The sequence below is a fragment of the Furipterus horrens genome, unplaced genomic scaffold (genome assembly GCF_987537825.1).
Source record: "Furipterus horrens unplaced genomic scaffold, mFurHor1.1.pri manual_scaffold_6, whole genome shotgun sequence".
Taxonomy (NCBI): Eukaryota; Metazoa; Chordata; class Mammalia; order Chiroptera; family Furipteridae; genus Furipterus; species Furipterus horrens.
This window is the reverse complement of record NW_028327176.1, coordinates 178,231,314-178,255,246: the sequence shown is the minus strand read 5'-3', so window position 1 is coordinate 178,255,246 and position 23,933 is coordinate 178,231,314. Positions and strand designations below refer to the sequence as shown.

The window sequence follows — 23,933 nt, the reverse complement described above, 5'->3', positions numbered from 1 at the left end:
TAGACCAAGAAGAAGCAGCTAGAGACATAGGCAGTCCTGGAGAAAATGCTATGGACAGAGGCCAAAGGAAAACACTGATTCAATAAAGAGGCAATTGTCAGCACTATCCAATGACTGACGGTGGCTCAACCACAGTGTGGACTAATTTGGCTAATAAAGGTCATGGATGACATCAGAAGGAGCTCTGTCAATGGAAATGTGGAGGCCAAAAGCAGATCGGCGTGGAATGAGAAGTGAACTGGGAGTGAATAAGTAGGAAGATAAAACGTCCAACTGTTTCACAAATTTAGGTGTAAAGAGTGAGAGTTGTGACCAGAAGCGGATATGAAGTACAGAAAGACTTTGTGTTGTTTTTTATTTTATTTTGTTCAAGAGAAAAGATTCTTAAGCATGTTTAATCTCCAGTAAAGAAGGATAGATTGAAGATACAGGAGAGAGAAAGGATAATCTGTAATATGTCTCTTGAAAAGACAGGGAGAGTGTTGATGTAAAAAGAGAAAAGAGGTCTATTGAAACCAAATGACAGGTATAAGTTGGTCTATCAAGGAAATAAGCCGTAAGCACATGTGTTCTTCTCAGAGAATGGGCTATCTTAATTAGTCATTTTCAGAGTGGATGGGTATTCAGTACTAGATGTGACTGTAGAAGTAAGTGACCCAAGTGAGGTGAATGAAAAAAGGCTTTAGAAGGTGAAGCAGTAAGATCTGAGGGTTAAGAGAGTGAATTGTCCAAGTGGGCAGTATGTGATACCTCGGGTCAGTTACTTTATCCTGCTCACCGCACAGAGCACTGCTTTCGTTCTCTATCCCCCTCCCCTCCTTCCTTCCCACTCCCGTCGTTTCTCTCGTCCTTTTCTTCTCATAAAAATAGTCTTTCTTAGCCATTTCTTTCTCTTCCGTGTCTTCCTCCGGCCTCAGGCATCCCAAGGGCCACAGATGGCATTTGTGGCTAAGAAGGGCTGCTGACTCTCAGACAGAAGCATTCACAGGACAGGGAACAGCATAGGAAGGAACTGCTGTGTCAGGCCTGATGCACTACAGTTTAGGAAGCGATTGCTCTAGCTCCCAGTAAACAGCCCTGTCTCTATGAAACTGAGTCATTGAGCCCAGCAAACCTAACACCTGTTTATCCTGTGGCAGCTTTCCTAGACACCCAGGAGAGAGATCGGGACAGGGCAGTTACATTTGTTGTCCTGTTGGGACAGGAATATCAGTGTACAAATGTGCTCAGTGTGCTCTGACTTCTTCCTGTCTTTCATGGATATTGATGAACACATGAATAAATTGAAGTATCTTATAAAAAGTTACAAGACGATAGAATTTACTAAAGTTAATTTCTCTTCTGTTACAGTTGCATGTATACTTCTGTTTCCTTTTTATTATATGACATGACTGAATATTGTACCTATTATGCAGGCAAGCTTTATCCCTCTCCCACATTCTCACCTTGCTTCTTGCTGCCTTTACTTTTGCTTCTCACTGCCTTTTCTGTCACCATTTGTGTCTGCCACTTCTGCCACTTGTCCCCTTCTGTCACGTTTCTGCCCTGGTGTACGCTGCTTCACCTTGTACTTCATCAGCTTATTGTATTTTCAGATTCTCACTGCCCTCTTCTGACTGTCTAAAACTCTCCCACTAAACGGTCACATCAACACTCCTGGAGTTGAGGGTGTGATCAGATATTTAAAAAGATGGCTCTGTGTGAATAATCTAACCATTATTTCAAAATTGTGTAAATATTAGATCAAACTGTTCCTAAACTTAGGGTTTTATTTATTATTGATTATCAAATTCCTGATCTTTTTATTAAATAATTTTGAGAAGTAATTTTTTTTTATTTCATTACAGTTTTTGTATTACCTAAAATGTTTTATTTCACGCTAAGCCGATAGTTGAGACTCTCAGACATCATAAATAATATAATATCATACATAGTGCTTAAGTATATAGCTGATCTCAGATAATAGATATTTGGAAAACATAAAAATAGTATTAAATTACATAAGACATTTTTTCTACGGGTAGTTTATAGTGTAAAGAATTCTATTGATTGACCATAGAAATAAATCGAATACTGAGATCACAGTGATCTTGTCAGTGGCTGCATTTAAGTTAAAGACTGTACCTACCCTAATGACAGTGTGACAGTATTCCTAAATGACCCTTGGAACCTACTGGGCATTTCACAAAGTAAACAAAATTCCCCTTGCAAGTTCTGACAACTGCCAGGCGTTTTGGATGCTGAAGTAGGCCTCCTGGCAGAACATGTTCCCCACGTGGCATGTTCCCTGTGCCCCAAGTTTGGCTAGGTTTCACATGAAGCATTTTCTGAGTGGCAGTCCTGACCCTATAATAGATAAGGTTTTAATGTCGTAAGAAGTCTCTATCCAGGAGAAAATGTACTCCACGGATACAGCTCCCACCAGCCGCCTCTCCGCTGTCCCCACACTGCGCATGGCTGCTGCTTCTCAGACCTTCGAGTGTCTAATAATTAACTGACCTGCTTTGTAGAATGAAGATTTTTTTCAGGCCCTATTCCCATAAATTTTGAGTTAGTAGATATGAGATTCATTTTTAACAAGTAAATATACAGATAATTGATATGTTTTATGCAGCCTTTTCTATAGGGGGTGGGGAAGTACTGTATTTCTGCATTCCAACTCCCAGAGAAGCCTAGAAATACCATATGTCAAATCGTATGTGTAGAATCCTGTTGCTTCCTTTCCTTTCTTTCTTTCTTTCTTCTTTTTTTTTGATTTTCTGTTCAGCTGATGCAAGGTGACTTGTGAAGTCTGTCTTGTACTTCCTAAACATAATTAGACATCTGTGTGAAAAAAAAAAAAACAATGGAAAATTGTGACTGAGTTTAGAGTTGATAGAATAATTGGGTAAATCCACAAATGCTTCTATGTAAATATGGTTATGTGTAAACATTAACTGCTAAATTTAGAATGCAGTTGTGTGTTTTTGTTATAAATGTCATGGGTAAATACATTAACAAGTGCACAAAACCATTTCACTGGACAAATTAGCACTTACAGTTCTCCACTGTTGTTAGTCTAGTGTTGAAGGTCACAATAGCCTACAGTAAATTAAACAATTATCTTTATGAAATTACCTTTATGAAGAACTTATACTTTGTGGAGTGTAAACTTCATTAAAATGTGGGAAGGACACTGTTCTTGAGGTGAGGACTTTGTTTTATTCCCTACTATGTCCCCAGCATCTAGCGTAATGCTTGGCATGTCAAAGGTACTTCAGTGGACAGATGGGTGGACAATTGAACAGTATTTACATATGATATCCCTAAGACCCTTTGAGTCCAAATACAATTTTTAACTGTTTTGCAGTTGGTAACTTGTCTCTGTAAAATAATTATGCAAAGTGTTTCAAAGAACAGGATAATATTTTGGTGGCCTAGGTGGAGTTTCTGTTGAACTTCATTCAGGTAACGTGAATGCTTAAAGAACCCAGCACTTGTCCCAGGCATTTACTTGAAAAATATTCCTACTTTAGGAGACCGATCATACAGGCAGCATAGCAGCACTGATTTGTATCTATCACTGCTAACGTGGGTTTTCAGCATGGTGAGCAGGTGCAGACAGAAGTAAAACAGTGTTAACTGGTCTTAGCTGAAACCACTATGGGTAGCACAGGCGCACGGAAATAGCTCTGCTTCAGAGAGAAAAGGCCAGAATAAAAGTAATGAAAGCAATAAAATAGAAGGACAGGAAATGACTTCTTCCAAACTGAACAGTAGTGGGAAACATTCAAGTTATTTGCAAGTTTCGAAGGAAACCTAAAGAAAAAATCTGTTACCTGTCACCAAGCCATAATCCAGTTGGTCATATTACTGATTGAAGAACATCGTTCTCTTTGGGAGCTAAGGTGTATAAATTTGCCTTCTTTAAAGTGATGTTCTTCATTCTTCAGTAAGATGAATCTTCAAAATATCTCTAGTCTTGAGACCTTTGATTCTTGTAGTGTTTAAAAGATTGTAAAAAATCAATCTAAGTAATAATTGGAAAATTAAAATATTATCTGTGTTCCATTTTAGATATGGCTGTCCCACCTCTGACAAAGCTGAAACTCACCATCCATGGCAGGTAGCACAGACTAGACCGCCATTTGACCCTAGAGTAGTAAGCAATGCTGCAGATACAACAGCATGAACACTACTAGGGAGTTCACATAATTCAGAAGAGTACTTCTTTTGTGATAAACACAATCCCTTTTAAGTTTAAAAAGTCCTAGAATTACAAGCCTCCCACTCATTCCCCTAAAACCCTATTCATCTGTAAGAAATAAGGGTAGACAAAAAGCATAATACAGTGTGGGGAAAAGGTAGGTTTACAGTTGTTCAAATGGAAAATAACACGATAATTAATAAAAAAGAATACAAGAATAAACTCCTTCATGTACTCAAAACCATAACCTACTTTTGCCCCACCCTGTATTTATTTTTAGTGGAAATAATTCACACAAAGCACACAATGAAAAGTAATACCTTCCTCCATTCTTTCTTCTTTGCCTTGTCACTATGACCAACTTCTATTTTTAGTTATAGAGATCTTTTATATAACTCTCATTAATATACATAAGTTTTTTTTCTTGAAATACTAGTTTTAGACAATATATGTTGACTCCTTTAAAATACGGGGAATCTTCTCTCCACATCCTAATTTGTGTTATGGTATCATTTTTATGTTATAATTTTTAAACATTCACATTTTGTTATCTAATTATAGACATGTCTTCCATATCTAGAGAAAATCAGTAAATTTTATATACAAAATTATATTATAAATAATGTTCAGTATAGGACCCATAGGGTTTGCTGAGGTGGCTAAGCTTCCCTGGAGCTGCTGATAGGTAGGTGGACAAGGTCCATGTTGATCAGCTGGATGAGATGGCACCACCCTCCTCTTGATGGCTTCTTTTAAGACCAGTTCCAGTGATTTCATTTCTCAATGCGTAACACAAAGTCCACCGAGAGCCCGCTTTGTGTTGGTTAAATCCCATTGTCTGCCAGCATTGCTTATCTGAGCCACTCTAGCTTTTGTTAGTGGGAAAGCTAAAGGTTAACCACAAGATCTTATTTGCCTCTTTTTGATCATTCTCAATGAATAAAAAATATGTTGAAAATTTTAAATTGTATTCTAACCCCTTTTATTTATATTTCGCTTACTTGTTTTACTCAATCATGTTTGGGATTGAGAAGACTAAATGTAAATATTAATTTTTTTGTATTACATACACTGATTCCATGTGCTATTTAAAAGCTAGGCTCTAGGTGATACAAAAGTAAATGCCATTTGATCCTTGTCTTGAAACAATGTATCAACTGATGAATGACTCTGGGGTATGATACTGTATAATTATCATATGAAATCATTCTAGATAGAACTATGGCAGGGCAGTTAATTGAGGAAAAAGCTGTTCTTTTCCAAATAAAATTTCTCATCTTTTCCTTATGAAAGACAAATTTAAATGTCAAGCTCAAAACAATCAAATAAAATAGTAAAGTTGAAAAATACTTAAGAGTTTAAATCCAGATGTCCTTCATCAAGCATTTATGAGTTACTGTAACTAATATAATTATTTAATTTTGTACTTTGGCTTATATTATTGCGTTTAACACAATTAAATGTGACCTACATACAAAGACATAGGAAAATATTTACAACATAAACTTAACATGTACAGCATATGAGAGGTCCTACAAATAAGATAACCTTTTTTTTTTTAATTGGCAAAGGATATGAGTAGACAGTTCACAGAAAAGGAATGCTGAATGTCCAGCACCTGATACGTAGCTCACTCTCTGCATGTCCAGAGGAATAAATATAGACTCAGGATTTTTATATAAGAATTTTAAAATTCTTGCAATTACTATAGCTTTCTTCCTTGTTCTGTTTAGACTATTATCTTTGAATGTCTCTGTGTAAAAGTGATGAGGAGGGGTGGTGGGTAGTGCTGCTGTGGGAATAATTGTACTTCTTGTTAACATCTGCCCCACTTGTGGAATAATCTGTCCCATTATAATAGTGCTCATATTTAAAGTCTCAGAAAGATAAATTATTTAGTGTCTATTATTTGCCAGGTTTTAGGCTAAATGCTTTGTTTGCATTTCTCATTTAACCATCACAACAACCTTTGGGACTAGATATAAGCATCATCCCTCCTTGACAGGTAAGGAAACCAAGGCTTAGAAATCCCATGCCCTTAACCTCCATGTCATACCATCTCCCCAAGCATTCCAGAAGAAAAACTTTTTCAATGAAGGCTACAAAAATACTTGCTTATTTTCTTCATTTTCTGATTTCTTCACTTTTTTTTTTTTTTCCTCATTGGCATACTCATGGTGGAAATGGTTATGCAGAAAGCACTCTTTGTGTTTATCTAGCCTTATTTAAAGCCCAGTTCAAGTGGACATCATTTGTTCCTCTGTCGTTGTCCTTTGTAATGCCATTGTAAGAAAGGACTTTTCATGGGTTGGTTCCTTCATTGTTTGCTTAAGTTGGAGTTTTGATTCACTGTATTTTTAACATTTCCAGTGCCATAATACCTGAAATGAATAGTGTTTTTGGATATAAATTGTGCTTACCTAAAGTAACAAAATTTTGTAATTACAAACCTAACCACTTAACTAAAATATCTATCTTCAGGGTCATATCACTGTATGACTTTTTGGTGTGCATTTTATATTCAAGTCTCTCAGAGTATGAATTCCATAACGTTTACACTTTGAGGCTAAAGAAAATCTCCAGCAAGTACAAAATTTAAAAAGGTTAAACACATATGTACCTATCCTATAGTTTTGATAATAAACGTGTTCTGTGGTGGTTTCCATTCCGTTATTTACTGAATTTTACTTTGTGGTAATGTGTTTTCTTCTTTGTGTTCAAAGGGCAGTCATTCTACAAAAGTGGAAGCTGTGGTCAGAACTCTGATGAGAATCCAGCTTAGAGATCCGGGAGCTAAAGCACTCGTGTTTTCAACGGTACAATCAGCATTTTCATCCTCAGTATTAACGCAGACTGGCCTTCTGTCTCTAATCAGTGTATATCTGAGAACTAAGTATTAATGTTTGCCATAATGTAGGTGAGATTTAGAATTACGGGTAGGTTTTTCCATGTCAGATTTTTTTCCATGTCCATACAATAGAATTATTTTTATAGAATTTTATGATGCTTCACAAGATAGTCCCTATATCTACATTTTATGTTTTTATGTTAGTTTTCCTAAGGGATTTTCTTATGTTAATATTTTTTTCAATTGGAATACATAACCCTAAAAATCTCATTTCACAAATGAACCTGATTGTTTAAGAAAAGAAAAATAATCAACTGAATAGCGTATTGAATAAAAATTCTAGTTTTATTTCAGGAGAGGTAAGTAACCACGTTTATTAAGCATGCCATTATTTATTTTCTATTATTTATATTTATCTTAATTCAGTTCTCAGAGATGCTTATGTTTTTTTACCCTCTCTTTAACCAGCATTTGATTTAAAAAACATACACACACATACACTTTGCCATTTCAAGGTAGAACAAATATGGATGGTACTTTATGGTTTTGTATTTACTTAATTCTGAGGTACAAGTTATTTTGACTCAGTCTCTTTTCAGATTCTCTTTATGTGAAAGCCATGTGTAAATGTTTCCTTATTGTTTTATGTGTTCTTAGTGGCAAGATGTACTAGATATTATTTCAAAAGCTCTCACTGACAACAACATGGAATTTGCACAGATCAGTCGTGTTAAGACATTTCAGGTATGTCAAGAAGATTTTGTCATGTTTTTAGAAGTCAGTTCAGTTGCAAATTGAAACTTGTGTTAATAACTGTGTTACTTTTATATCTTATTTGTTGCTTGATTAATTATAAAATGATAAAAAGCAAAGTAGAAAAACTAGTTATTCTTTTTCTGTTCAGTTATACCCATAGCAAGAGTCTTCTGACTTGAGGTACGTTTCGTTACTATAGCAAAAGATGGTTTTTGATATGCCTTTTGAGTGGACAGGGGCCTCGTGTCCCTGGAACTAAGTTCTAAAGACACTGCATCAGGCGTAACTACATGTGGTGTGGTTGTCCTTATATCACTCACAGCACAATGACAGGTACACACCCAAAGAGACACACACACACAGAGCAAGTGCAGTTGGAGCAGATTCACGTCTCTTACCTCCCGCTCAGTTTACTCAGCCGAACACATTCTTTCTCTTTTCCTCTCAGCTCATAGTTTAATTTGCATACATATATCTCGTGATTCCACTAGAGCTTATGTGACACTACCTCATAAAGTCAAGCAACAAGTTCACGTTTTCTAAAATTGCTAATTTTACACTTAATTTTCTTAGCTATTGCATTTCACAATGAAATGGATACCATTTAGGCATATTTAACATCAGCAAAAATATACTGCTATTATTTTTAACTGATCCAGCTAAAATTTCAATGTACCTTTCTTTTTTAGGAGAACCTTTCAGCATTTAAACATGATCCCCAAATCAATATTTTGCTGCTGCCCCTGCACACAGGTTCTAATGGATTAACTATCATTGAAGCTACTCATGTTCTGTTGGTGGAGCCCATACTGAACCCTGCCCATGAGCTTCAGGCCATAGGAAGGGTGCACCGAATTGGACAAACAAAGTAAGGACTTAAATTAATACCAGTCACATTTGCTTCAAGTTCCTAAGATACAAATCACTGTTTAAACTCTTCATTTATGTTCATCATAGCCTATTCATTTTTAATCTCGTCCTCATTTAATTAATTTTCAAGGACTGATATGTGACCAAGAGACATTTTGAGCCCTGACCAGTGTGGCTCAGTTTGTTGAGCATTGTCCTGCAAAGCAAAGGGTCACTGGTTTGATTCCTGGTTGCATACAAGAGGCAGCCGATCAATGTTTCTCTGTCACGTTGATGTTTCTCTCCCTCTCTTTCTCCCTCCCTTCCCCTCTCTCTAAAAATAAATAAATCAAATCTTTTATTTAAAAAAAAAAAGACATATTGAGAGATTTTCAACCCTCCCTCCTCTAAGCAACAAACCCCCAAATTCTCCTAGATTTTTGTCTTTTTTTTTTATAAAACTACACTGATACTTCATTAAAGCAGTTTCTTAAAATCCTTAAGACAACTACAAAGATGAAGACATCCATCGTAACTTTGGGAAGAATTGATTTTTAATTATCTCAGGTAGCTTGTATTTCAAAGAAAGTATATTTCATGCATGACTAAAAACAAATACCTCCTTTTTAAATTCTTTACCTTAGGAAAAGAGCCCCACTCTAAGAAAGGTCTACTTCAGGAGATAACTAGATGTAGTTTAAGACTTAAAGCAAGCCTAACAGTATATATTATATAGTATGTACTACTTTTAGTCAAAGAAAGGCATCCATACAAAAAACTTATTAAATAAATGTTGATCGAATACCTACTATATGTCAGGCATTGTGCTGAATACTGAAGAGTCGAATTGAATAAGACAATCTATTGCCATGTAGTTTTCCATGTAGTGAGGTTACCGTGTAGTACAGACAACAGATCGCTGAACATAATGTAGTAGAATGTGCAAAAACATAATAGAAGTACCGTGATAACAAAGGAAGGGAGTGATCAGTTTGTGCCCTGAGGAGTCAGAAAAGACTTTATTAGGTTGAGTCTTGAAGGAAATTGGGCTGAAAAGGGGTGTTCACACAACCAAAGAAAGTTACCTTTTCAGAAGCACAGAGGAGATAACCAACAGAATAGTCCTAAGGCCTGTTCAGGGCTTTGCAGTTGCTGAGGTGTAAAGTATCAGGGGCAGAATAGCAGGAAATGAGGTCTTCTGTGCCACACTCAAAAATATGGACTGCTCTGTGAGAAACAGCCGACAGAACAAACGATGACTTAATTTAAGCAAGAAGGAGACATGTTCATCTAACAAACCCTTAGCAAATTATGGCAAAGTAATAGAGTAAATGCAAGCTTGTTCTACAGTACTACCAAGGATCATTTAAAATGCAGTTACGTGTTATTTGGTTGTTTGGTTTTTTACTTTTTTTTTTTTTGTGGCTTATATTTTTAAACATACTTCTTGTCTTACCGATGTTTCTAAAGTATGCATCGGACTCCTCTCAGATGAAAGGCTACAAGTCTAAAGAGGCATTTAACACTACTTGACAATTCTACTATGCTTCTATTATGAATAGATTGTTCTTTTTTCTAAGGAGACACTTAAGTCTTCTATATCATCCTATTCCCCGTTGACAATGATCTAGCCTCATACAGGAAAAACCTATACAATCAGATGAGAAGTACCTCTTCTTTTCATCGCCAGCTTGAACAGCTTCTTGTATCAATATCTACATGCTTCATTCGTGAATTAGTATTGAGCACCTGTCTGCCAGGCACTGTTCTAGGCACTTGAGATGCCCTCATGAAGCTTAAATTTTAGTTATAAGGAGTTGCTAGGGAGACAGATAACAAACAATAAACATAGTAAGTAAAGTACTTCCTGTGTTAGGAGTTAGAAAAATAGAGCAGGGTAAGGAGGACTAGGAGTGCAGGTGGCTGGCCAGGGAGGCTTTTGTGGAGAAGGTAATATTTGAGAAATGAGATAAAGAAAGCTGAGGAGATGTGTCTTAGGGAAGAATGTTCAGGTAGATAGTACACTCAGGGCAAAGGTCTAGCTAAAGCCAGGAGGATACCTGGTATGCTTCTGGAATAGGAGGGAGCCAGAGGTGCCCAAGTGGAGGAAGCAAAGAGGAAAGAAATAGCAGATGCTTGGCTGGAGCGGTGTGTGTGTTGGGAGTGGGGGAGTATTATATAGGACCCAGAGGCCATTGCGAGGCTTTGAGCAGAGGAGTGACATGATATAAGTGTTGAAACAGTCTTCCTGAGTGCCATGTTTGAGCCTGGGGAGAGGGAAGCGAGGGAGACCAGAAGCGGGGGGACTAGTGAGAGGCAATTGCAATAATCGTGGTGAGAACTGAAGTTGACATGGACCATGGTGACAACAGTGGGAATGATGAGATGTGGTCAGGCTCTGGATTTATTTCAAAAGTAGAACCAATAGTATTTTTGGACAGATTGGACATGGGATGCAAGAGAGTCAGGGTTAACACATGGTTTTTGGCCTGGACAACTGAAGGATGAAGCAGCTTTCAGCTGACCCGGGAAAGACTATAAGGCAGAGCAGATTTGGTGAGGGAATAGAAGAACTTTATATTAGATATAAGTTTGAGATGTTTATTAGACATCCAAATGGAGATATCTATTCTATGAAGATGTCCAGAGTTCAGGAGAAAAATCTGGAAGTCACATAGCATTTTTAAGTCTTGAGACTAAATGTGATTACTAGCGGAAAGGATGTAAATAGAGAGGAGGACCCAGGATAGAAATCCAGAGCACCCCAAAGTTAAAGGCTCTGGGAGAAGAGGAAGAGCCAGCAAAGAGGACAAAGAAAGATCAATGTGTTAGGCAGAAAAAGGGAAGGCAGAGCTGTCCTTGGAGCCAAGTAAGGAATGTAACTCCAGAAGGAGGATATGATCAGCTGTGTCATGTGCTAAGTGTCAGGTAAGGTAAGGATTGAGGATTGGTCATTAGATGCAGCGGCATGGAGATCAAAACCAGTTTGGAGAGGTGGAAGCAGTGGCCTGACAGGAGTGTCAAATAGGAAAGGATTTTATTAACAAACACACAGCAGAGAGGGTTAAGCAACTTGTCCAGGGTCACATGGCTAGTCAAAGCAGTGGCAGGTTTTAGACACAGCCATCCTGTCTCGACAGCCCATGCTTTTAACCACAATGCACTGCTGCCTAGAGCTGGTAGGACTGGTGCTGAGTAGTTTTGCTGCAGAGAGCAGAAAAGAGGAAGAGAGTGGAATCAAGAGAGCTTTTTCCTTTTCATGTAGGACAAATAATAGAATGATTCCCAGAGACAAAATCTCACGGAGCAAGAGGTGGGAAGCGTGCTGGAACAATGTCCTTGATCCGGCAAGAGGTCTAACACCCAGTGTAGAGCCTGGTTCCAGACAGAAGCACTGGTCACCTGCGGTTGTGTGCAGGGAGGCTCCGTATATTCCCGACATGCCCCTTCAGCCCTTGTCCCTGATGCACATGCCCACTTCTGTCTCTGCACCTGTATCTTTAGACTCTGCACCTCCCTTGGATGCCTAATGGAAAGCTCAAGATGAGCGTGGACAACCGAATACTATCCCTGCCTCACTGCCACCCACCCCAGGGCTGCCCCATCTGAGAATGTGGCCCTGTCATCTGCAGTTTCTGAAACCAGAATTGTAGGACTCTCCCCTATTTCGTTCTTCATACCTCACATCCAAACCATCATTTAGGTCTTGTCAGCTCCACTTCCAAGAAGTGTTCCAGATCTACTGACCACTTTCTCCCTGGGCTGATGTAACAATGTATAGCACACTCTCCCCGGGTGGCTGCAGAACTACTGAACTGGCTTCTCTGCCTCCACTCTTCCTACCTACTAGGCCAGCCTCCACACAGCAGCTGAAGGGATTTCTAAAGTGTAATCAAATGTAGTTCAAACCATGCACAAAACCCACAACATAATCCAGATTCCTGCCGTAGCCTAGAGGCCCTCTGGTCTGACCTGTGGCCACCTCTCCAGTCTCCGTCACCTCCCTGCCCCACGTTTACAGTATGCTTCTGCCACGCTAGCCTTTTTTTTCTGCCCCTCGAACAGTTCGAACCTGTGCCAGGCATGCTCTCTTCCCAGGACTGCATTTATTTACTGTTCCTTCTGCTTGGACACGCTTACCCACTCCTCTGCTTAGCAGCCTCATTCCCATCAGTCACGGTTTAGCCCATGTCAGCCTTCTTCTGGCATTATCTGTACCTGAAGCCATTGTAATAATTTACGTGTTTATTACGTGTCCCCTCATTACTATGTTAGTTCATTGGAATTAAAGTTTGTTTTATTCACTGCTGAACTGCCCCCCACAGCACCTTCGTTAGTACCTGCCAGCTGACTGATGATGCAGCATGTACTAAATGAAGTTTGTTTGCATTAGTTTTAAGATGTTTTTAAACTTGTGATTTTTATGTACCTCCTCCTAGACCTACTATTGTACACAGATTCTTAATTAAAGCAACAATAGAAGAAAGAATGCAAGCAATGCTGAAAACTGCAGAGAGGAGGTAGGGAGCTGTTTACTTCGTCGGTGGGAAAGTTTTTCTGTTTACATGTAAGGTTGTGTGTTTGGAACTTCTTTACTGAGCTGATCACTTTGTCGACCAGAAAAGCAAGGTACGACATTTTACCTATTTAAAATGTTTCAATTAATGTTCATTCTATATTTGACCTAACATATTAATAGGGATTGTAATGCATAAAAATATTTAAACTATCCTACATTCCTTTGCCACGTTGGATTTTTAAATGAAGTCTCTCTTCATGCCCAACCTAAAAACCTTAGTCTGATACCTGTAAAATGAACCATAAGTACTGTTTTGAACTTCACTTGTTAGTCACATGCAGATAAGAAGGTCTGGACTTAAAACTGCTGGTAATTATAATGTTAATTCCAAAGGCAGAAAGAACAACAGAGACCAAAACAGCCTTATAAAACCTCCACTTTGGAATCCTAAAATGTCCTAATATTTATTTCATAACTTGTTTTCTCTAAAGTCATGTTGAAAACATAAACAAATGCCTTACCGCATCCTCCTGAGATAAGTATGATAGGAAGATATACCCAGGAGAGACGATTTCCTTCCCAGGCATGTGTCCGTAGGGGACTTCGCAGAGTTAGCAAAGGAGCAATTTGAAACCAGAAATTGTCTTCCATCGGTGGTTTATGGGAAGGAAAGAGGCCACCGCAAGAGCTTTTGCCTCGAACATGAAGGCATTTTGTGGTTGTTGTTTCCATACGTAACAGAATTCAGTGATTACATTTAAGCTGCCTCAATAAAATAGCAATTAGAATTGCTGTTGAAATTATCTTGAAACAAATTAACTTTGGACAGTAAGAAGGCAAATTGTAAGATAAGAGCATTAGTAACAGTTGGGGGTGGGGGCCTTGTTTCTTTGTTTTATTTATTGTGTGGAGAAAAGGCATCTTATGACAGCCTGAAAATAATGTATAGAAGTCTTCACTAATTGTAACAAGGTGTAATAATGATCCCATTCCCTACGTTCCGGGAGTTTCTTGTGACTCAGTTACAAAATCTTAGGAAGAAATGATAACCTTCTATTATTATAAGCAAATAATATCTTTATACTCTTCTATTTATATTATTATGAGACTAGAACAGTACAGAATACAAAGAAACTCATTTATTCCTTGGGGTTTGTTTCTGACGCTGCTCGCTTGGAAAACCCTGCAGTCACACGAACTCATCGGTGAAGCATTCAGAGGCCTCTGTCCTGACCGTGGCGGATCTGGCAGACCTATTTACCAAAGAAACTGAAGACCTTGAATGAAGTACACTCGATGCAGTCTGCAAACTTTAATGTATTTAAAGCCTTTCATAGTTTGTAGGGCAAAGTTATAAGTCAAGTATCCAGTAGATGTCAGTACACACTGTTCTTAGTTGAACGATTTTCTTTTTTAGTTGTACAGTGTCCTAGTAGTTATCGAGCCCTTTTCAATATACTGTTTCCTGAAGATCTATTAATATTTTTAATTTTTCACTCCTAATAAAACATTTATTTTTGTTCTAAAGGGTATCTATATCTGAAAGCATTAATAATGACAGGTAATATGTACTTTTCTTTCCATAAGGTTAGTCTTAAAAAGAGTTGGATTAAGAGAAAGTAAACTAGCCTAGTTTTATATGACTTGGTTCTTCAACCAACATGATTCTCATTTTTAGAAAGGCCTTCAGTATCATTAGCACATAATTCAGCAATATCTTACTAGTCATATTTTCAGTAGATGATGAATGATATTAATTCCTAGTTAAGTAAGTTCTGTCTGTAACTCCATACATAGTAGCATTACAGTAATACCATTCCAACAATAAGTTAGTATTAGGCCATCATTTCCTTTTTTCTGTATCTTGCTATGAAAAATCAAAACACTGAGCACTTTCCCTATTGCTATTACATGTTAAGTAGCATCAAGGTAAACAGTTAACTTTAAAAAGGATTTTTAAGTGTATTTATATTTACCTTAAAATTATCGAACCTGCTCTCTCTACTTTCATTTTTTCTATTAAGTTTTTACATGTTTTAAGATTGAGGTATCTGTAAATATTGCAATTTTTGTAACTTTAGTCCTTATCATTATGACATGGAAATATGGCAGGTTTTTAAAAAATCATTATTATATTGATGTCCTGCAGGCTTTTCCTTTCCCATGTTCTGTGTAACTAAACTTTTAACCACAAATATCTAAATTTTTGATTGGGTTTGTTATTTTATTCCACTGGTACTCGTCTCAATGACTAGTATTTTATCTTTGAAGCAAGGGAATGTCATATTTACATAAGCAAATAATTGCAAGTGCTAATAACTTAGTGTTTCTTCTTCTGTGAAGAATTAATGGACTTTAAAATTGATGACTAAGGATTAGTAGCTTATTATATCCTAGCCATTGATGTAATGCAAATGTTTTTGTTTTCTTTTCTCTTCTTTTCTTTGAGCCTTCAAAGTTTTAAATGACCCTCAGGACTCATTGGCTTCTGCTCAGCTACCCAGAAAACTGTAACAGAAATATCCCGTGGATCACATGTGTCCGAGAGACTTTGGTGCTTAGTTAAGGTGCATTTTCTTATTCTAGGTTTGACATAAACAGCTGAAGAAAACACACACACATTTTTGGTGCTTATTCTTCAGTTGAAGAGAGATACGCATTGATTCTTTTTTGTGAAATGAAACAGAACTATTATTTTCATAGCTCTTTACATATTATAAAGAGCTTTCCTATACATTCACACGTTTAATTTGCCCAGCAGCCCTGGGAAGTTGGTATAATTGATACCGCTCCTGTTTTGAAGGTAGAGAACAGGTTCAGAAATGGTGAGGAAGGGCCTGTGACGCTTCCAGGTGAGACAGTGGAGCACAGGTTCCCGACTCTGACCCCAAGGCTCGCGTTCCTTCTCTCACTGATCTGCAAGGCCGGGGTCCAGAGCGCCCGCGGTTATGATGTGTCTGTTTCCTAGTATTTCTTTGGAGCTGAAGTTGTAAGGGAAGCAATTTGATATGCTTCAATTTTGTAAAAAACTATATATACATATAAATATACCGATGTATTAGAGGGGAAGAACTGCTTTTATTTATTTCTGTAAGATATCCTCAGTAAATATTTTAGTGGAAGTTGAAGTTTGGGGATTTAATTTCTGAGCTGTAGAACATGCAATGTGACTTTTTTGTTTGTTTGTTTTGGTCTCTCAACAAAAGATGTCAAAATTGTTTATACTACAGAATCCCATATTTTACAGACATTTCTTACTTCTTTAAAACAGTTGTGACAGTTCTTCCAAATCATTGTTCAAAATACATACAGATCTAACCCAAGAAGATGTGAGTCTTCTTAACTGCAAAGAAAGGACATTTTCGTTCCCTTCGTCCATGATTTTATATTCTCTGAAATACCACGTTGCTTATAAAGAGCTGTTTTTAAATGGGTGCTGTGCTAACGAAATGTGAGAAATAATGAGATGGTTCCAGTCCTTAGAGAGCTTAAATGTGTTTGGACGGAGGGAAGCAGTTTCCATTAAGTGAAATCAGGTGAGCTTATAAGACTGAAAAGACATTTATATAGAATGTAAAATCCATGTACCTAATTGCATAATCTTTTGCTTCAACCCCAGATAGCATTACTGTGTTTTATTGCAGCTTCAGCTTTTCTCTTTCTGCTCTTGGCAGAATGATCCATGCATTTGATTTTAGCGATTGGTTCCTTTCATATCACATTAATAACAACAAACTAAAAACTCTTGACATGGTAATTCAACATGGAAACCACAAATACTTTACAAGTAATTATTAAGCTTAACAGTACTTATCAAACTGTTTAGGAACTGAATTGAGGAATGCAGACTTAATCATCTCCTCAGTCAAAGGAAGAAATGATGTCTCTGAAACCTTCCCCTGCTCTCATTTACTGGTTCTCCCAAGATTTAGGGTGTTAGAATTCTTTATGTTTGTTAAACTCAAAAGATAATTTTTAAGAAATGCAACATCACCTATGCAAAATGACCTCTGGTTTAATTAAATTGAATAAAAAGTATCTTTCAGTTTTTCTAGAATCTAAACAATATCCCACAATAATATGCCATTTCATAATTTTTAATTGTCATGCCATTATAAAAATGAATTGTCATTAAAACAGTACAGTACAAGCAATGCATTTAAGCCTGGTTATTCTGATAAAGGAAATCTAACTTTCAATAGTATTTCTTCAAAGTAGGATGAATTAACTATTTTATCAAATTTATGAGATGCTCCCTGTACTTCTGTTCCGTTGTATAGAATGTGGACCACTTGCAGGCCTTCCTTTAGAGCAGCAATTGTCAACCTTTTTCATCTCATGACACAAATAAACTAATTACTACAACTCTGCAGCACACCAAAAAATATATTTTTTGCTGATCTGACAAAAAATGGGTATAATTTTGATCCATTCACACTGGCTAACTATTGGTGTGCTGGCTGTTGTCATTTTTTTTTTTTTTTTTAATTTGACAATCTTAAGACAAAAGAGCTCAGTGCCAATGATTAAAACAGTCAGGAATTGCATGTTTTAAAATGTCTTGTGTCACACCAGTTGAAAATCGCTGCTTTTGAGGGAGGATCGTGTGAGTAATTGATAACCTCAAAGGGAATTCAGCTCTCACAGTAGGTATGCAGTGTTAATAGAGTTGATACCCATCCAGAAGTTCATGTACCCCACACTTCAGAAAAGCCAGTATTCAGTATGTCAGATTTTGGAGTAAAGTTTATTGATCAAGACGATGGGGGGCAGGGGAAGAAGATGGTGGTCTCAGAGGGTCCTCAAATCTTTTTTAAGCAAGCCCAAAGTCCAGGCTTCCTTAAAATCTGAGGAAGGAAAAATAGGAGGGGCTGTTTTTGTAAAAACTCATGTCCAAAGCTGAACTCCTGTAATGATCATCAAGTGTAAAGCAAGAGCTATTAGCCTGAAGGCCATGGGAAGAACTCGGACCCCAACAAGATGGCATCAGAGATACCGAGCATTTCACTCTGTTACCCGGTGATGGAACAGCAGAGTATCACATGCAGAGAATACTGTAGCACAAGGACTTGGCAGGGACCAAAATTACCGTCCCTAGGCTTCCCACGCCTTCATCAGCGTTTCAGGGGCTATCTCTGTATCTTGTCCTGGAAGGTCCTGCACCATCTGTTGTATCCTGTTCCATTATTCAATATCAGTGACTCAAGATTGATTTTGTTCATTGCAACGGAATTTGTTATATTGAAACCATATCTTTTGTACTGCAGCTTGTGCTTTTTTTTCCTTGCAAAATAGAAATAAAACTTAACCTCCATTATCAGTGTGATTATTTTTCATACAGGTGACTATTGTTATCAAGTTGTTCAGTAACTTTTTCTTTATGCCTATCAAATATTCCGATCCCTTCATCCTTCTCTTAAAGGTCTTCCTCTTTAAACCTATTTGGTAACTTTGCCTCTTGGAAACCTCCTGTTAAGCTCCACACCCCCTAATAGAGCCTATTTGAGGAACAGTTTTGTGCAAGGACATATTTTTGACATGTGGAATTTTTTTCAGATCAACATTAACACTTTATTCCCATCCACTTAGATAGTAGTCATGTGTTGCCTAGGTAAGTGGATACAGGAGCTATTCATGTTCTCTATCAGGCAAAGAAGATGTGATGAAGAATTTCATACTTATTTGAAGATGTCAGTGAGAAGAGGCCTATAACATCTAGTACAATTCTGGTTATCCACGAGAAAGGGATTTTAGAATGCAAAATGAGTTATCAAAGGAGATGGCAAAATTGTTTCTGAAAGATTTTAAGAAATCCAGAATTTTTTTCAAGTGCAAGTGAAATTTAAGGTTGTTTTGAGTCCTGTAAAAAAAAAAAAAAAAGTATGCGGTATGTCCCATTTTAGGCTTGCTATTTCTTTTTCCCAAAATACATGGTTTTAAGCTCCAGAATCTCTTTAAGGTATGTGAATAACAAACACCAAAAAAGTGGGCTGCTACTTCCTTTTCTAAAAAGTTAAGTAAACAAAGGAAATGCAACTTTTTAAAAAACTTATCAAGGATTTCAGAGAATTCAGTAGAAAAGCAATTGCTTTCCCTTGCGTGTGCAGTAGTAAATATTTGTTGAACTTCGTTGGTTGAAATAACTAACAAACGTGGTTCACATCAGAGCGGAGCTGGGTGGTTTGGTAAAACATTTACAGACAGCCTGCCCACTGCAGTGACCTAGCTCATACACACTGAGAAATCATTTAAAATGTCTCCTGTAGCTGCACTAAGTGTGTTTCATGTATAATCGTGCTGTTTGGTTCTTATTCTTGGATTTGGCTCTCAGTTCCTAGTTGTTATCTCCAAGGTGTGTTTAATATTGCCCAAAGCTGTTTCTTTTGGTTGACTGTGAATCCAGCTACCAAGGAAACCGGTCGTTCTGCCGTGAAATCACGAGGTAACTTCAGTGACAGTGGATCCCAGATCTAAAAGGACAGTGGACCTGTTGAGCGGGCCACCCTCCAGAATAATGACACAATGTTACTGTGTTTCTTTCGTACTAGACAAAATCAGGGGTTGTTTTCTTCTTCAGCTGGAGGCAGATTCAACCATAAAAAGCACTGATATTCAACAGTAACAAGACACTCCAATACAAAGAAAGGACTTAGGCTTTTTTAATAGAAATATTTTTATTTTAAAATGAAGATGTAAAAAGCATAAGATATCTGAAAGTTCTATAATATTACTTCCAAAAATTATGTGTATTTTGTATTTGGAAGGCACATGTTTAGTATGTACCTTCAAAAATGATTACCAGGTAGTCTGGAAAATAGTAGTCATTTTAATCTTGCTTTGATGAGGAGTAAATGACAAATACAATTCTGTATATTTAAAGTGTACAACATGATGATTTTTACATTGTGAAATGATTACCAAGATCAAAGTAATGAACACATTCATCACCTCACATAATTAATACTTTTTTTTCTGTGTGTGGTGAAAAGGCATAGGATCTCAGCGGGTCTCAAATGCACTGTACTGCGTAATTAGCTCCAGTCACCATGCTGCCCATTAAACCTCAGAACTTAGTCATCTTCCAAATGAAAGTTTGTACCCTCTGACCTATATCTCCTCTCTGAAAAGGATACACAGGTGGGTAATAGGCACATGAAAAGATGATCAGCAGCATTAGTCAGTAGGGAATGAGAGATTGGGAGGGGGAGATAGGTCTGAATCAGCACAACACAGGATCTTTAGGGCAGTGAAACTTCTGTATGATAATATGATGATGGACACATTGAACTGGCAAAACCTATAGAGTGCACAATAGCAAGAGTGAACCCCAACATAGACTACAGGCTGAATAATAATGATGTGTCAGTATAAGCTTATTATAAAATATAGCAAGTTGACCACTGGTGCAGCCTACTGATTGGGCAGTGGGCACATAGGAGCTATATGAGAACTCTATGCTCAGTTTTGCTGTGAACCTAAAACAGCTCAAAAAAGTCAAGTCTTACAAAACACAGTGAGATACTGTTTCATACCCACTAGCCTATAATCAAAAGACAATGACAAGTTTGGGCAAGGATATGGAAAATTGGGACCCTTGCACAGTGATGGTGGAAATGTTAAATGGAACACGTACTTTGGAAAACATTTTGTCCATTTCTTAAAAAGTTAAACATACACTTACCAGCTATGCCAGTCCTTTCTATTTACTAAAAAAAAAGGAAAACTATATCCATATAAAGTTTGTGTATGAATAGTCTAGCATTTCCGCAAGTTGTTAAGCACAGAGTTACCACACGACCCAGCAATTTCACTCCTAGGCATATATCTCTGCTAGTCAGCTCAGGCTGTCATGAGAAAATATCACAGACTGGGTGGCTTAAACAACAGAGCTTTATTTCTCACAGTTCTGGAGGTGAAGTTGAAGATTGGGGTGTTGGCATGTCTTTTTTATGAGTCTTCTCTCCTTGGTTTGCAGACAGCTGCCTTTCCCTGTGTCCTTGCATGATCTCTGTGTTCATGCACTCCTCATGTCTCCCTTCTTAAGAATTGTCCAAGCCTGTAGAGAACTTTTATGAGTTTACTTGAGACAAACTGAACAATCACCAGGAAGCAAAATCTCAACAGATTCAGAAAATGCTCCGGAGAATGGCAGTTTTTACACGTTATTTTATACGTTAGAATCAAAAGGGGAGACATAAGGAGAGTTACATCAAAACCACTGGTGTGTGGGGTTAAGGGAGCAGAAGAAAGCAGGGGGCGGGGCAGATTTCCGGGATTGTATAAAGTAAAATGGAGGGACGTTTACTTTTCTTACATCGGGGTGTACGGGATAGTTAATAACATGTAGGACATACAGAGACAGTAGATGGGGAAAAGGAAAGCAATAAGGGGCTCTGTGGTCTGGCACTCTGGTGTGTGGGTTGTGCCCTGAGAGGTCTAGAAAAGATCACTCTGACATTCCAAAGATAATGTTATATTAAATACAAAAGGAAAATAGGCTCACTTAAGGTAAACATTGACCCTTGTAAAGGAAGCTACAGGCCTAGGGCATGACTACCTGCCCTCCTGGCTTTTAGGTAGGAATTTCTGTGTTCAGACCATCCTGCTTTTTAACATTATATCTCTGAGTTTATCTCACCATGGAGGCCTCCCCTGAGCTTGTCGGGTTTCATATGTGCCCCCCTTTTTGTTCTACAACATCATCTTATGGGATTAGGGTCCCACCCTAAAACTTGTTCTTACCAGCATCATTTACAATGGACAAAGTAGAAGCAGCATAAATCCCCATTAAGTGATAAATGGATAAAAACAAAGGGTCGTATAAATTTACAATGGAATACTATTTGGACATAAAAAGAAAGGAAGTACTGATATATGCTACAAAGACTGAATCTTGAAAACATGCCAAGAGAAAAAAACAATAAAGTATTGTATGGTTCTATGTATATTAATGTCTAGAATAGTCAAATCTATAGTCAACGGTACATTCATGGTTGCCTAGGCCTAGGAGAGAAGCTGGGGTATGTGAAGTGACTGTTAATGGGTATGAGGTTTCTTAATGAAATGCTGGAAATTCTCTAAACTTCAATCGTAGTGAGAGTTGCCCAATTCTGTGACTAGAAAAATATTGAACGTGCACTTTAAGTGGCTGGATTTCCTGGTATGTGAATTATATTTCAATAAAAATATTTTTAAACATCTTTTAACAGCATGGTTTTATGGGAGTTTTTTTAAGTCATTTCGTATGCAAAATCCTTGGCAGAGCCTGTTCTAGATTAAAATGAGACAGATGGTCTTCAAAATTCATCAGACATTGTTGAGAATATTGTACTCAGGGCCTGTGAATCTCATTGATACCCAGCAGCCACAGTTAAAATATTGTAGCATCTGGAATTGCTGGCTGTAATTGACACTCAACTCAATAGAGCCATGGGACCGGAATGACTAAACAATCATAGAGTTCTCAGACGTAAAACAAAGATCACTATTATCTTTCTAAAACTCATTAATCCTCATGATTGTCTTACGCAAGGCCTAATCTGGCACACCAACCAGTTTCTAATGAATCCAATGGTCTTCCAACTCAAGGGATGCCTAACTATAAAACATGTGACCTCAAAGTAGTGCATTCTTCCCTTCCTAGAGATACATTATAGTGTCCATCTTTATGCACTCAAATACTGAGTTGAGTGATTGAACTATAAGGCTCAGTTAAAGGAATGCAATCATGACATGAGCTGTGGAATGAACTGTGAACTGTGGCATAAGTCAGATTCACAGTCTCAGCACTCTTGACATTTTAGGCCAGATAACTTGTGGGAACTGTCCGATTCATTAAAGATGTTTAACAGTATCCCTGGCCCCTACCCAGTAGATGCCAATAGCACACCCCACCTCCCAAGTTATGGCAAGCAGAAATGTTTCCGGACATTACCAAATATGCCCAAGTGGGAACAATTGAGAACCACCAGTGTAAGGCAGAGTACTTAACCATTTTCCAAAAATGCATGTTTGATTTCTAATTCACTTGTATAAGCTCTGTTGATTTGAAACAGAATATTGTGTAAAAAAGCAGTTTCGTTTGTCTTGGTAAATTTAGGTGACCATATTCTTTGCCAAGTTTATTTGGAAGTTTTCACATTTTGCTCTAAAATTGGAAGCCAAAGCTGAAACACCAGCATTGAGGGACAGTAAATATAAGTTGTTTGTATTATAGTAATAGACTGCCCCTGGACACCTATGAAAACATTTCAAAGAAATAGCAATGTAATTTTATAATCATGCCACATAGTGAAAGATTTGCTATCTATTGACAGAGTTTGCAAATACACTACATGTCTTTATTATTAAGGACACCAGCTCTGCATGGTGGAATTCACCTTCATTGTCTTTCTAATATCACTTAAATCACCTAAGAAAGAGGGATGTCATCATTTTAACTTTTGCTACATTGTACCTCAAGGTTTTTACCTGTGATTTACTGCATTCTTGAAATCACAGTGTGAATGGCTTCTGCCCTGTAATTTCGATATGTCATAATAACTGGAATATAATACCACGTTGTGACATTAATTTTCCCACTGCAGTCTTCACCTTCCTCAAAAGGACCATAAGTAGACCTGATGCCTCTACTTTTTAGAAGTTACGGTTAAATGGCCCTAACTTTCCTTTCTCCCTTTAATGACCATCATTAAGGCACTAAGCTAACATCCCCACCCGCTCTTTGCAATAATAATGCAGGGAAGTGTGGGCCTGCTAGTCATCTTAGCGATAGG

General features: G+C 37.6%; 1 protein-coding gene across 1 annotated transcript in view; it reads left to right on the top strand.

The window, feature by feature from the left end:
• SHPRH (SNF2 histone linker PHD RING helicase) overlaps window positions 1–15,240 on the top strand; it is a 70,782-nt gene extending 55,542 nt beyond the window's left edge. Inside the window, exons 26-30 of the mRNA XM_090279945.1 lie at window positions 6,910–7,002; window positions 7,692–7,778; window positions 8,480–8,658; window positions 13,079–13,159; window positions 14,348–15,240. Coding sequence (XP_090136071.1) covers window positions 6,910–7,002; window positions 7,692–7,778; window positions 8,480–8,658; window positions 13,079–13,159; window positions 14,348–14,444 — 537 coding nt within the window. The 3' untranslated portion in view covers window positions 14,445–15,240. The remainder of the gene's footprint in view (window positions 1–6,909; window positions 7,003–7,691; window positions 7,779–8,479; window positions 8,659–13,078; window positions 13,160–14,347) is intronic.
• The last annotated feature ends 8,693 nt before the right edge of the window (window positions 15,241–23,933 follow it).